Source organism: Eurypyga helias, unplaced genomic scaffold (genome assembly GCF_000690775.1).
Source record: "Eurypyga helias isolate BGI_N326 unplaced genomic scaffold, ASM69077v1 scaffold8398, whole genome shotgun sequence".
Lineage (NCBI taxonomy): Eukaryota > Metazoa > Chordata > Aves > Eurypygiformes > Eurypygidae > Eurypyga > Eurypyga helias.
Genome location: NW_010267680.1, coordinates 173,985 through 184,674, shown reverse-complemented (window position 1 = coordinate 184,674; position 10,690 = coordinate 173,985). Strand labels below are relative to the sequence as shown.

The following is a 10,690-nucleotide window of genomic DNA, read 5'->3' as shown; positions in this document are numbered from 1 at the left end:
TCAGCAGGTGAGCAGGGAACAGTTCCTGCCAGACAGCATGCTGTTATTATTCTAATCTTTCAGTATTATTTTGGTATGGTTTTTTTGCTGGGGTGATGATGGGTTGCTGATGGCTCGGTTGACCCTTCTGCATCTTGCCTAATCCACGACTTCCTCAGAGCCCTTGGAACCTCCCAAAGGACATCCCATGCTCTACCAGACACTCTTCACTGGAAAAACGTTACCCTGTTTCAGTCCCACACAACTAAAAGCAGAGAAGTAAAAACCCATCTCTCTACCGGAATGCAGTTAAAATAAATGCATCTTTGTCTTCAGACTTCTGTTAACACCACATCCCGGAGAATTTGGATCTGCAGAATATTAAAGTCTCCCTCTTTAAGGAGCATGTTGATTTTGTGTTTGCTCTGAGCTCCACGTGTTACTGAAGCTAACGGGGACCGTTTCTACTGGCAGAGAGCTGTGGCCTTTGGGGCCCTAACCCTATTCAGGGAAATGTAAGCGTATAGATCTAAAAATCCCACTAGTGTTTTGGAAAGAACAGTGCGCTTTCCCACGCTGCCTTCCTTGCAGCCACATTAAGATTTCCACCTTCATCCTGCTAATATGCCAAAAAATAAAGCCTGTGTATTTCTGGTTTAGTAGGATCCCTATCACGAGCTTTATATATCAAAAGCTTTATTTTTAGAGAAAAAAGGATAAGCTATGAGTGAAAACCGACTGTCACACAATGGACATGTCTGACCTCTGCTGCTCACTGTTTCTCAGATCCCTTCTCTGCCTGCTGCAGAGCCCAAATTCACTCTCTTTTTTGCATGTCACCAGTCAGTATTTGGGATCCTTTCCAGATGAGCAGATAGATTTGCAGGTGTGAAATTCCCCTTTTTCCTCCTCTGGTTTTGTCTAATTACGTCATATCAGCTTTGCTCCCCAGGCACTGCTCCCACAGCCCAGAATAAAAAAAAAAAACAAACACAAAAATACACATGCAAAGAATAAGTGTCCCCATACCCTTTGGAAAGAAATGGACCCACCAGTCTGGGGGAAGCCCGTGCCTGACGTGCTCTGCCAACCTCTCAGCAGGGCTGCCTTTGCCCAAGGACGGTGTAGCCCCACACCAGTGTCCCTGTGGACAATATTGTCCCACGTTCACCCAAGGCTCTCCGTGCCCAGATGCATGAAGGCAGACAGACAGTCCACCCTGTCCTGGCATCCGTAGCTCAGGAAATGGCTCAGCACTTGTTTTAAATGCTTTTCCTTCTTGAGGAAACATATGGGACAAGCTCCCACTTCCCTCAGCGGCTGCTACTGCTGAACACCCAGTGCCCACCCCAGGCCTTGCGCAAAGGAGGCTGGTGTCACCCCCAGGACCTGCTCCCTCCTGTTTGGCAGGATTTCACCCACCAGCACCCTCCTTAGGGCTGGACCTGCCTGTAAGGGGTTGGCATCTCACTAAACAAGCACGCACTTACTAGAAAGCTACAGCCCATCCCTGCCAGAAACTGAGCATCCTTAACCTCAATTTGATCTAACGTGAATTGGTGCTCTGTGATTCATCTGCCTGCATCACATCTTCTCCTATTACAAATTCTAAGGAGATGTATTTCCTTGTAGTACCTATGTTGTATTAATCAGACTATATCTGATCATTAAATCCGTGTTTCTTTTGGCTTAACTCACATCACTTAGTCACTGCTAGTATCCTGAGCTCTGCAGGGAAAAAAAAAAATCCCATAGCATTTACATGAGATTTCTGACACCGTGAAAATAAAAACAAGTCTACCAACACCACAACAATTACATACTATTACAGGGCTGGGCTTATTTAGACTGTGAAAGTTTAATTATAAAAATTGCATTTTAATTGATTGCTGCTGGAATAATTACAGCAACACCTTTCCAAGAAATGGCGACCATCCTATGTTTGTCAACAAAGAATCTTCCTTTAAATTCAACATGCAATAATTGGTTAATTAAGCCAAATTTAGATCCTCATTTGAGAACATTCAAACGCTTGCCTATTCCTTCCTGTCTCTGAGAGGTAATTTAAGAGATAAAAAGCAATCTCCAGAAATACTCTATCTATATACATAAGTATCCAAGAAGAAGAAGAAAAAGAAATACTTCATTTCATAGCTGATCTGGATCTAAGCTTGCTGCTATTGATAAGAACGTAAGCAGAGAGTGAGTGATCACTACAAATCCCTCTCTAATTGGAGCTGGGAGGCCTTCATAAAATATGAACAGACTCCAAGCTACACGTTCGTTTTCTAATATGCAGAACAGATTCAACTGTTGATATTCTAGCAGCACCTCGGTATGAGGACCCCACAGTAACTGTAGCTGTGCATACATGGAAGGAGAGATAAATAATTCATTGTTTTTCAGCCTCTCTACAAGTTTTCCTGCAGCTGCAAAATCCTGCTGCTGTTCTGTGCAGACCTCGGGGTTTCAGGTGTGTGGCTTCTGAACGTCCCTGCTCAGTAGCCCAACACTTCAAGCACTCAAACCTGATGGCTACATCAGCAAAGCCGCAGGGTTCAGTGCTGAACTGAGATTGTTTTAGTTGGTCATCCCTGCAAAGTGGCCTGAGTGTGGCAGGGAGAGATTTACCGAGCTGGTGACTCACCTGCTGCGAGCACCACTCAGCAGGGCTTGTCCCCCAGGTCCTGAGCTTGAGCGCCACCCCCCCCGATGGCCTGACGCTGCCAGGGCTCACCTGGGGACTGCAGCCAGAGGCCGAAAGTGGGAGTCCGCACCACAAACGAAATAAAGCTACAGAGCAGGGGCTAAACAGCTCGTGTTCCCCAAGGAGCTGGGCTGTGCGCAGGGTGGGGATGTGCATTACACGCGCACGAACGGAGGCTGAGATGAGTAAGAGAAAACCCCCCCCGATGGCCTGACGCTGCCAGGGCTCACCTGGGGACTGCAGCCAGAGGCCGAAAGTGGGAGTCCGCACCACAAACGAAATAAAGCTACAGAGCAGGGGCTAAACAGCTCGTGTTCCCCAAGGAGCTGGGCTGTGCGCAGGGTGGGGATGTGCATTACACGCGCACGAACGGAGGCTGAGATGAGTAAGAGAAAACTACTCCCAGCACGGTCTGGCTGGAGTAAGCAACCTCTCGTGTCTCTGCTGCCCACAGGACACAGTGCTCACGTCCACTGCGGACCTCCCAGGGACAGGGATTTGCAGCTCTCTCCTAAGACTCAGACCTCCTGTGTCCGTGCATCCTCTTCCCACCCCTCTCAGCTCCGACCTGCAGCATCAGCCCTGCCGCTGAGTGCAGTCAGTCACGGCAAAACCCAGCAAGGCAGGGTGTTGCTACCGACTGTCTTGAGGCCACAAAGCTCTTCTCCAAACATGGCTGAAGACAGAACCTACAAACATGCCTTTAAAGCTCATCAGAAGCATTTTGCTCTGCTACCTCACTGTGCAAACCTTGCAGCTACGCCACACTGTCACTTTACCCTTTTTAGTCACCTGGCATTGCTACGTACCTCTGCGGAAGGAAGGACTCTGAGTGCACCTGCCCCCTGAACAATTCCTTCAATGAAACAGCACACAGCTATAAAGTCTCCTCACCTTTAGTCAAGAACCCTCAAAGCAGCAGGTGTGTGTTTTCATACCAGGAAGCCACACTTCCTCACCTTTAGTCAAGAACCCTCAGAGCAGCAGGTGTGTGTTTTCACACCACGCACCCAGCTGCAAACACAGAGCCTGTTCATTGCCAACTATTCTGTGGGATGAAATGAATTCAGGAAGATATTTCCGTTGTTGAAATGCGCCCATGTTTCAGTGATGCACCAGCATTCGCAGCAACCACACACACGAAATACGAGATTACTGCACGTTGTATCTACTCCGTAGTTTTTCTTTCTTAATCATTATGATTTGCTTAAAATCATAATCTACTGACGTGTTACACGCAGGGACCACAGGACCCGTAGGTCGATGCTACCCCACACAGAGGAATCCACAATCACTGTGTAACGATAAAAAGTCCATAACTGGAAGCATCAGAAATGCAGAACTTAGTGCTGGGCTGTCACAGCCCAGGGACAACAGCAGCCTCCTGATATTTTACAGATTTATCACTTTCATGGGTATTATTGTTACCAATTTACGATCATCACTAGCACATCATTAACGGCTCCCTGGCGCTGTCAGCTGCGCACAAATGGGTGAATCTCATACTGTAAATTCACCCACGGTCACACCAAAGCTTGCTCATCCGAACTGGTAAGCAGCTACATGTCAGGCAGAGGTAGACAGTGTCACAGCTGATGCTGAGATCCGTTTTGCATACAATCTCCTTAGACAGGGTGCTGTCAATTTGCTGCAGTTCATCCTGCCACATCATCATCATCACCCCGTAACCTGCCCAACAAGGTTTTTTACTTCTGCCGACACCACTGATTCTTAATATATATTCTGTATTTTGAACGATGCTGCTTCAGGCACTTGCCATAAGGACTACATTTAGCACACGAGGCTGGATCCTGGCACGAGGCAGCACTTGCCATGGGGCTGGGACCTACTGTTGGAGACCCTGATAGGGGAAGCACCAGGTTTACAGTGTCTAAACACCCTTGACTTCACCATCAGAGAAACAGCTAATGCCAACGACGAGGAAACGCTGTGTTCTCTATCTCCATGGGAACAAAAACTGGTACTTTTAACTAGTAGCATGGCCAGTCTTTTCTCAGAAGATAAGGACCACTGCGTAGGCAGGGGTTTTATTCTCTCTAAATAAACAGATCTTTCTGCTGATATCTAGTCTTGGCAACCAGGAAGGGAATTTGCTGGAAGATGAGGAAGGAGACAATTCCTGACAAAAGTTTCACTCCAGCCCTAGAGTACTAAAATAAGGTCTCCCAACAGCCTGGTTTTTGGGTTGGCTTTTTTTTTTACCCCCCTAGGGTACATGGAATAACACCTTCTTTTGTGCTTACAAAACAAATGATGCCTTCCATAGTCTGGAAGAACTTAGGAAGTTTTTAATTATAAGAAAAGAAAAATGAGGACAAGGGAAGTTGGACTGTGCAGAGTGCTCTGCAGGTCTGATCTAGGACAATGTGCCCTACATAGAGCTCAAATATAACATCCTCTGGGAGGCTGTCTTGCCTCCATTCAGCTTTTGTGAGACCACCCCCGCCCCCGTAGTACTAATGACAGATTTCTGAAGGATAACTAGGAGCGTGGTCTTGCTATCAACATTAATGCTGTAAACAAAATTATTAGTGGCAGGCATAGAGAGGGAGGGAAAACTATGTGCAGATCGAGAATTTATTCTAGTGATATTCTTGCAGTTTCTGCTTTCTTCCTGCTATCAGCACTGAAATAGCTCATCTCCAGCCACAGTCAGCAACTCTACCCCAGGTGGGTGATGCTTTCCTTTGATAGATACAAGGTCTGTCTTTTTTCTTCTACTTGTCTAGTTTTCCTGCCAAGGAAGTGCCATTGGACTGAGCTGAAATAGTTGCTGTTCCATGATGGAAACCTTGTAGTTGGCAAACAAAAGGATATTAAGGAAAACAGAAAATCTTTAGATGTGCCATTAGATGTTCCAATGAAAGTGAGGCCCATGTCATGCTGGCCAGGAAATTCCCGCAATCTTGTATTTGCAAGCCCTCCAACAGAAGAAAAATCACAACTTTTTTTTTTTCGTCTTCTAGGAGCCTTATTAATTCTCCTCCTGCACATTCCTGATTCTTTCTGCAGGAAAGCGTTTTTACCATCTGTGTATTTCTTAGCAGAGAGGACAGTTTATGTCCACCTCTACCCCACTCTCCACATGACTAAGCTGCAGGGAGGATGTTCCCGTGAATCGAAAGGATACTACGGATGCAAGCCAACAATGATCCAACAAGCTCTACAAAGGAAAGGGTTCCTCCAGTCCTTCCTGACACTCCTCGCACACACGCACAAGCTGAGAGTGAAAGCCGTGTCTGACACCAGGTCGAACTGGGAAATTCTCCGTGCATCGCATGCCGGCAGCGTGAGCCCCCCATGCATGGCACCGCGCCGCTCGCTCCAAGGGCAGCAAATGCTGCAACAGCCCCTACTGCAACCACAGGGCTTGGTTATGGGGTTTGTTTTCCCATGGTTCCTTCCTGGTCTTGTGTGTTGCTGCTAATCTCAGCATTACCTGGCAAGCCATTTTTTTCTTCTCCCAACTATATCACACAACAAGAACAGCACAACGAACGTCCTGTGCTTTAGCAGGGTACAGGTACACACTAGGACCGACTCTATGGTGCAAATTCGGTCTTTAATATGACTTTTTAGAGCAAATGATTTCCCTGGCACTTGAAACCAGAACTCCTACCTCTCCGTCACTATTCAACATGCCCCTTATTGTGGATCTGGACTCCGCTTGCACCAAGCTGCTGTTTTCTGCTAGGTCTTTCTTAAATTTCAAAGACAGATGGCTAAACTGGGACTGGAGAAGAAGTTGTTCACACGAAACAGAGGCTTTGGGTGCACTTTGTTGTACATCACAGCTACAGGAAATATGGGAATGGAACCTCAACATAACGTGTCTGGCAGAGGTTAATGAAACAAGAGGAAATTAATTATTGGGGGGTTTATATCACTTTGGAAACAACGAAAGGGAAAACGCAAGACTTGCTGAATAACTGCAGCACTACCTCACCCCTGTGTCTTAGCACAAACCATAATGATTCAGAAGTCCTTTGCCCATGTGTTCGGGGTTGTCTTGCACGGACCCTAAAGGAGTTGCAGGTTTGGAGCAAGACGTCTCGTATTTCAGACAAAAAACACCAGTCGGGAATAAAGAACCCGGAGTAAGAGAGCACAGCAAACGTTACTTACAGGTGTATGTCATTTCAAAGCTGTCGCTGATGTTCACAATGTCGATCTGGGGAAGGAGCTTAGGGGGTTCCGTGAGCTGAGACAACGCAAACCTAAAAGCCGCATGTTCCTGGGACTGCTGATTAGGAAATAACCCCCCTGGGGAGAAAAACAGAACAAGAAATGTCTTAAGCACACCCATATTAGCAACCTCTTCAGTCCAAAATATTCCTGCAAGAGCAGGCTACAGCTTCCCAGCCCAGGGAGTGCCTTTACACTCCAAACCCCCCATCAGAGAAGACCTGGGGGTTCGTGCCCACTGCAGACCGGCTGGGAGGAGGAAACCTCTCCAGGCTGTGCATTATGTAATGCCTGGACCACATACAGGAGCCGTGATGCATCCCTGGGCCCAGCAGCCTGCGGGGCCGGGATGAACCGTGGGGTTTGGCTCCACATCCACACCCCCCAGAACTTTAAGAAAAATGGAAGCACTGCCAGAATTACCTCCGTAAAGGAGGAATGAGTCTCTCCTCCTCCTCCTCTCACCTGTAATTAGGCTCAGTTTAAACCCTGCTGACGAAGAGGAGGGGTTTGCTCTGGAAAGGGGGGCAGGGGTTCCCCCACACTACGGGACTCTGGGGTATGAGGCCCACTGGCTCAGCCCGGCCCGACAGGCACAGTGCTGGGTAGGTGGGGACGGGGCTGCAAGAGCCAGAGTGATGCGTGACCCATGGCCATAGCACCTGCTGCTACTGGAAGTTTGCTGCATGGAAAAAAATTAAATATAACAGGTGACAGTGGCCAAACTCCAAGAGGGCAGGAGATCAAAAGCTTGGCTCTCAAAGGGATCGATGAGAGCAGAACTACAGACAAACCCAGAACCACAGGTTGATATAAATAGGATAGGAACTGGGACCAGACTGGACCCAGGCTAAAAGACCTTCTCCCCCCATGGACCTGGAACAAAGTGGTGTGATAACCCAGCCCTAGGAAAAGTTTCCTGATGCTCCCCCACCCAGCAGGAAACTTGGCTTGTGGCAGATCCCTTGACAGCCCACAGAAAGATGCTATTAAATTCAGACTGTCTTGTAATCCATATGCATTTAAAGTGAGCAGTTGCTGGCATTTTACAGGTAAAGAAACAAAGCACTTGGCAACTGGATGGAATTAAAGAAGCAGAAAGTATCAGTGCCCACCCTGCAGGGCAGAGGGCTGGGAAAGGAACAATGTGCAGAGACCTGCTATCAACGGCACTTGGCACGTCTTTAGTAGAGAGGGCATCTCCCTGTTGCATGGAAAGGGTTATTTGTGCATGAATATCCCTCCCACCGGCCTAATCATGGGTGTCAGATTGATGAGATGCTAGTAGCCGAGTTAACCAATTATATGTGTTTGTTTGAAGGGAAAAATCTGGGATATTGCACAGATTTGGGGTGAAGAGGAGGCAGGAAAGGAGGGAGACAGGGATGCAGCATCAACAGCAATAAAAGCACCAATTGTGCAGCTGGACTCAGCCAGGAGTTGCCTGAACTTAGTGGATTGGCAATTGATTTGCATTGTAAAAGGAGGAGAGGTGAGAAAGAAAAGCGGCATGCAAGGGAAGAGAATTTGGATGCTGGTAACAAATCATCAGCAATAAAGATCATTGGGAGATTAATAATGAACCTGGGGAGGGAAGGAGGGAGAGGAGCACTGAGAAGTTACAGGAAGGGAGAAGGGAATCAAACAGGCACTGCTGGTGCGCAGGGGAAGCAAGTGGCATGAAACGAAAAGAGACTTCAATGCAAAATCTTCCTCCAATAGCTCTGCCCTTATTCTTTAGCAACAACAACAGAGAGCGCCTGTTCGTTACCTCTCGTCCCAGTTACCTACAGATGAGAGCATCCTCACAAAAATGTATAATGCAACCTCTGATTTTGCAAATGCAGCAACGCACAATGGCAGCCCAGGCATCTATCAGAGCAAGAAACAGATATTTTTTTCCTGCTTCCTCCATTTCAGAGGCACTTTTCTCCCTTTGTGTTGGTGTGTGTGCAGGCATTTATTCCCCATCTTCCCCTCCCCCAAATTGATCCATCTCTGTTCTTGCAAAGCGGGTACCGACACACAAATCCAGCCCTCGCGGTTCACCCCCTCGCGCTCTCACACACACAAACCTACACACACACAAACCTACACACACACATTTTGCCTTTCAAAGCAAATGAATGGGTCAGTTTTCCCCCACCGCCCCCTCTCCACCCCTTCCCACTCGCCGGGGAACATCGCTCCCGAACATCCCCCAGGCTGGGCACTCACCTATCTGGATGTTGTTGGGGAAATTGGCCCCTAACACCGCCCCTAGGAAACTGGTGCAGAAGAAGGCAAAAATGTGCTGCATATTCCCTTTTGCATTGGCGAAAAAGAAGCCCAGTTCCGAGCATAGGTTTGATTTTTCCCCGCTCTGCGCTCTTGAGCCGCCTCTCGCCTCCCCTCCGCGGCGCCTTCAGGGCTGCGCGTCGCCCTCGCTCGGCATCCAGCGCGGAGACTGCTGCTCCGCTCCGCCCGGCAGCAGGATTAACTCAGCCCCGTGGGAAAGGGAGAGCCCGCTCCTCATCCACATCCCTCCCCCGCCACACACCGCACACGCACACCCCCACCCCCGGCGCTTCCAGCCGGCTCCTTCGCCTTCTCCCAGCTGGAGCCCAGCAGCTGGGTACCACATCCTCCCGGTTATTCCCCCCGGGGGGCTTGGCTGGGGTCTCTAAGGGTGATTCCCACCCACCCCCAAATTCCCGGCTTTCCCCCTCAACTTCTCTTGGCAGGAGCTAGAAGGAACCTGCAAATCAGTAGGTGGCAAACTCCTCTAGAGAAAGGGCTTCAACTCCTCTGCTCATCACTTCCCGACCCGGGCTCCCACCCCTGGGTCCAGGCGGCCAACAGAGCAGTCCCTACAGCCTGGCTCGTTAGGACAACAAAGAGGGTCGTATCCTGCGAAGGTGCCATGGCAGGAAGGATTTCAGATCCCAAAGGAGGAAAAAGGAACCCCGCACCGTCACCTTTCTCGTTGATTTTTCCTAACCTGGGGCATTTCACCCTGCGCTTGATGCGGAGGAATCCGTGCCTACCCGCACCATCAGTAGGGCAGGCTTCTGAAATCAGGGGACTGTTTTAGCCTGGATCATCACAGGAGATGTTCTGTGGCAGCTCTAGTGAGGTTGGAGCTTATTTGACCATAAGGACCTTGCTCAAAAACAAAAGGGGTAAAAAAAAGGGATAAAAGTAACAACAATAAAACCCAGTTCCTAGGCACAATTTGGGATTTAGATATATTTAAAGAAGAAGTGCTGTGAACACAGAGCCATAGGCACCTGAGAAAGGAGAGAAAATTCACTCATTCCCTTCTGAAACACAAAGTCCCAAATCAAACTTGGGGCCTTTTGCGCCAGAACCTGGATACCCATGTCCACGCACAGAGATTCTGCCCTTACTGTCTGCAGCCTGAATACACACGGGGGTAAACAGCAGAGAGGAAACAAAGGGGAGAAAAAAAGGATATTTGTGACTGAGTTAGAAATAGGACTCAGATACCCTGTGTCCTGGTTTGGTGTAGAGACCTCGCCCTGGCCCCCACTCCCCACCTCTGACAGCACGTGGCTGAACTCGCAGAGCATCGAGCAATGGTGACCGATGTTTAAAGGTCAGGAATTGCTCCTGCACAAGGGACAGCTGGACAGACGAGGAGTCTGCAGAGTGGGACAATTGAAATGGGATGTGAGCAAAGCCTACAACATCTGCAGGAGCACGGAGACATTCCTTGTTGGCCACAGCATCCAGGTGTGACATCACTTTATGGGGACAACACTACTCTCTCTATCCTCACGCCTTCTATGAACAGAA

The 10,690-nt window shown here is 48.6% G+C and overlaps 1 protein-coding gene across 3 annotated transcripts in view; it reads right to left on the bottom strand.

Annotated features, from left to right (window-relative positions):
* GRIA1 (glutamate receptor, ionotropic, AMPA 1) overlaps positions 1-9,346 on the bottom strand; it is a 120,993-nt gene extending 111,647 nt beyond the window's left edge. For 2 of the 3 annotated variants that reach the window (XM_010157518.1, XM_010157517.1), the window contains exons 1-2: positions 9,110-9,346; positions 6,833-6,970 (exon numbers count right to left, since the gene is read on the bottom strand). In XM_010157518.1, the coding sequence (XP_010155820.1) occupies positions 6,833-6,970; positions 9,110-9,191 (220 nt within the window). In that variant the 5' untranslated portion in view covers positions 9,192-9,346. The remainder of the gene's footprint in view (positions 1-6,832; positions 6,971-9,109) is intronic. The other variant, XM_010157519.1, reaches the window with a different exon arrangement.
* Between the last annotated feature and the right edge of the window lie 1,344 nt (positions 9,347-10,690).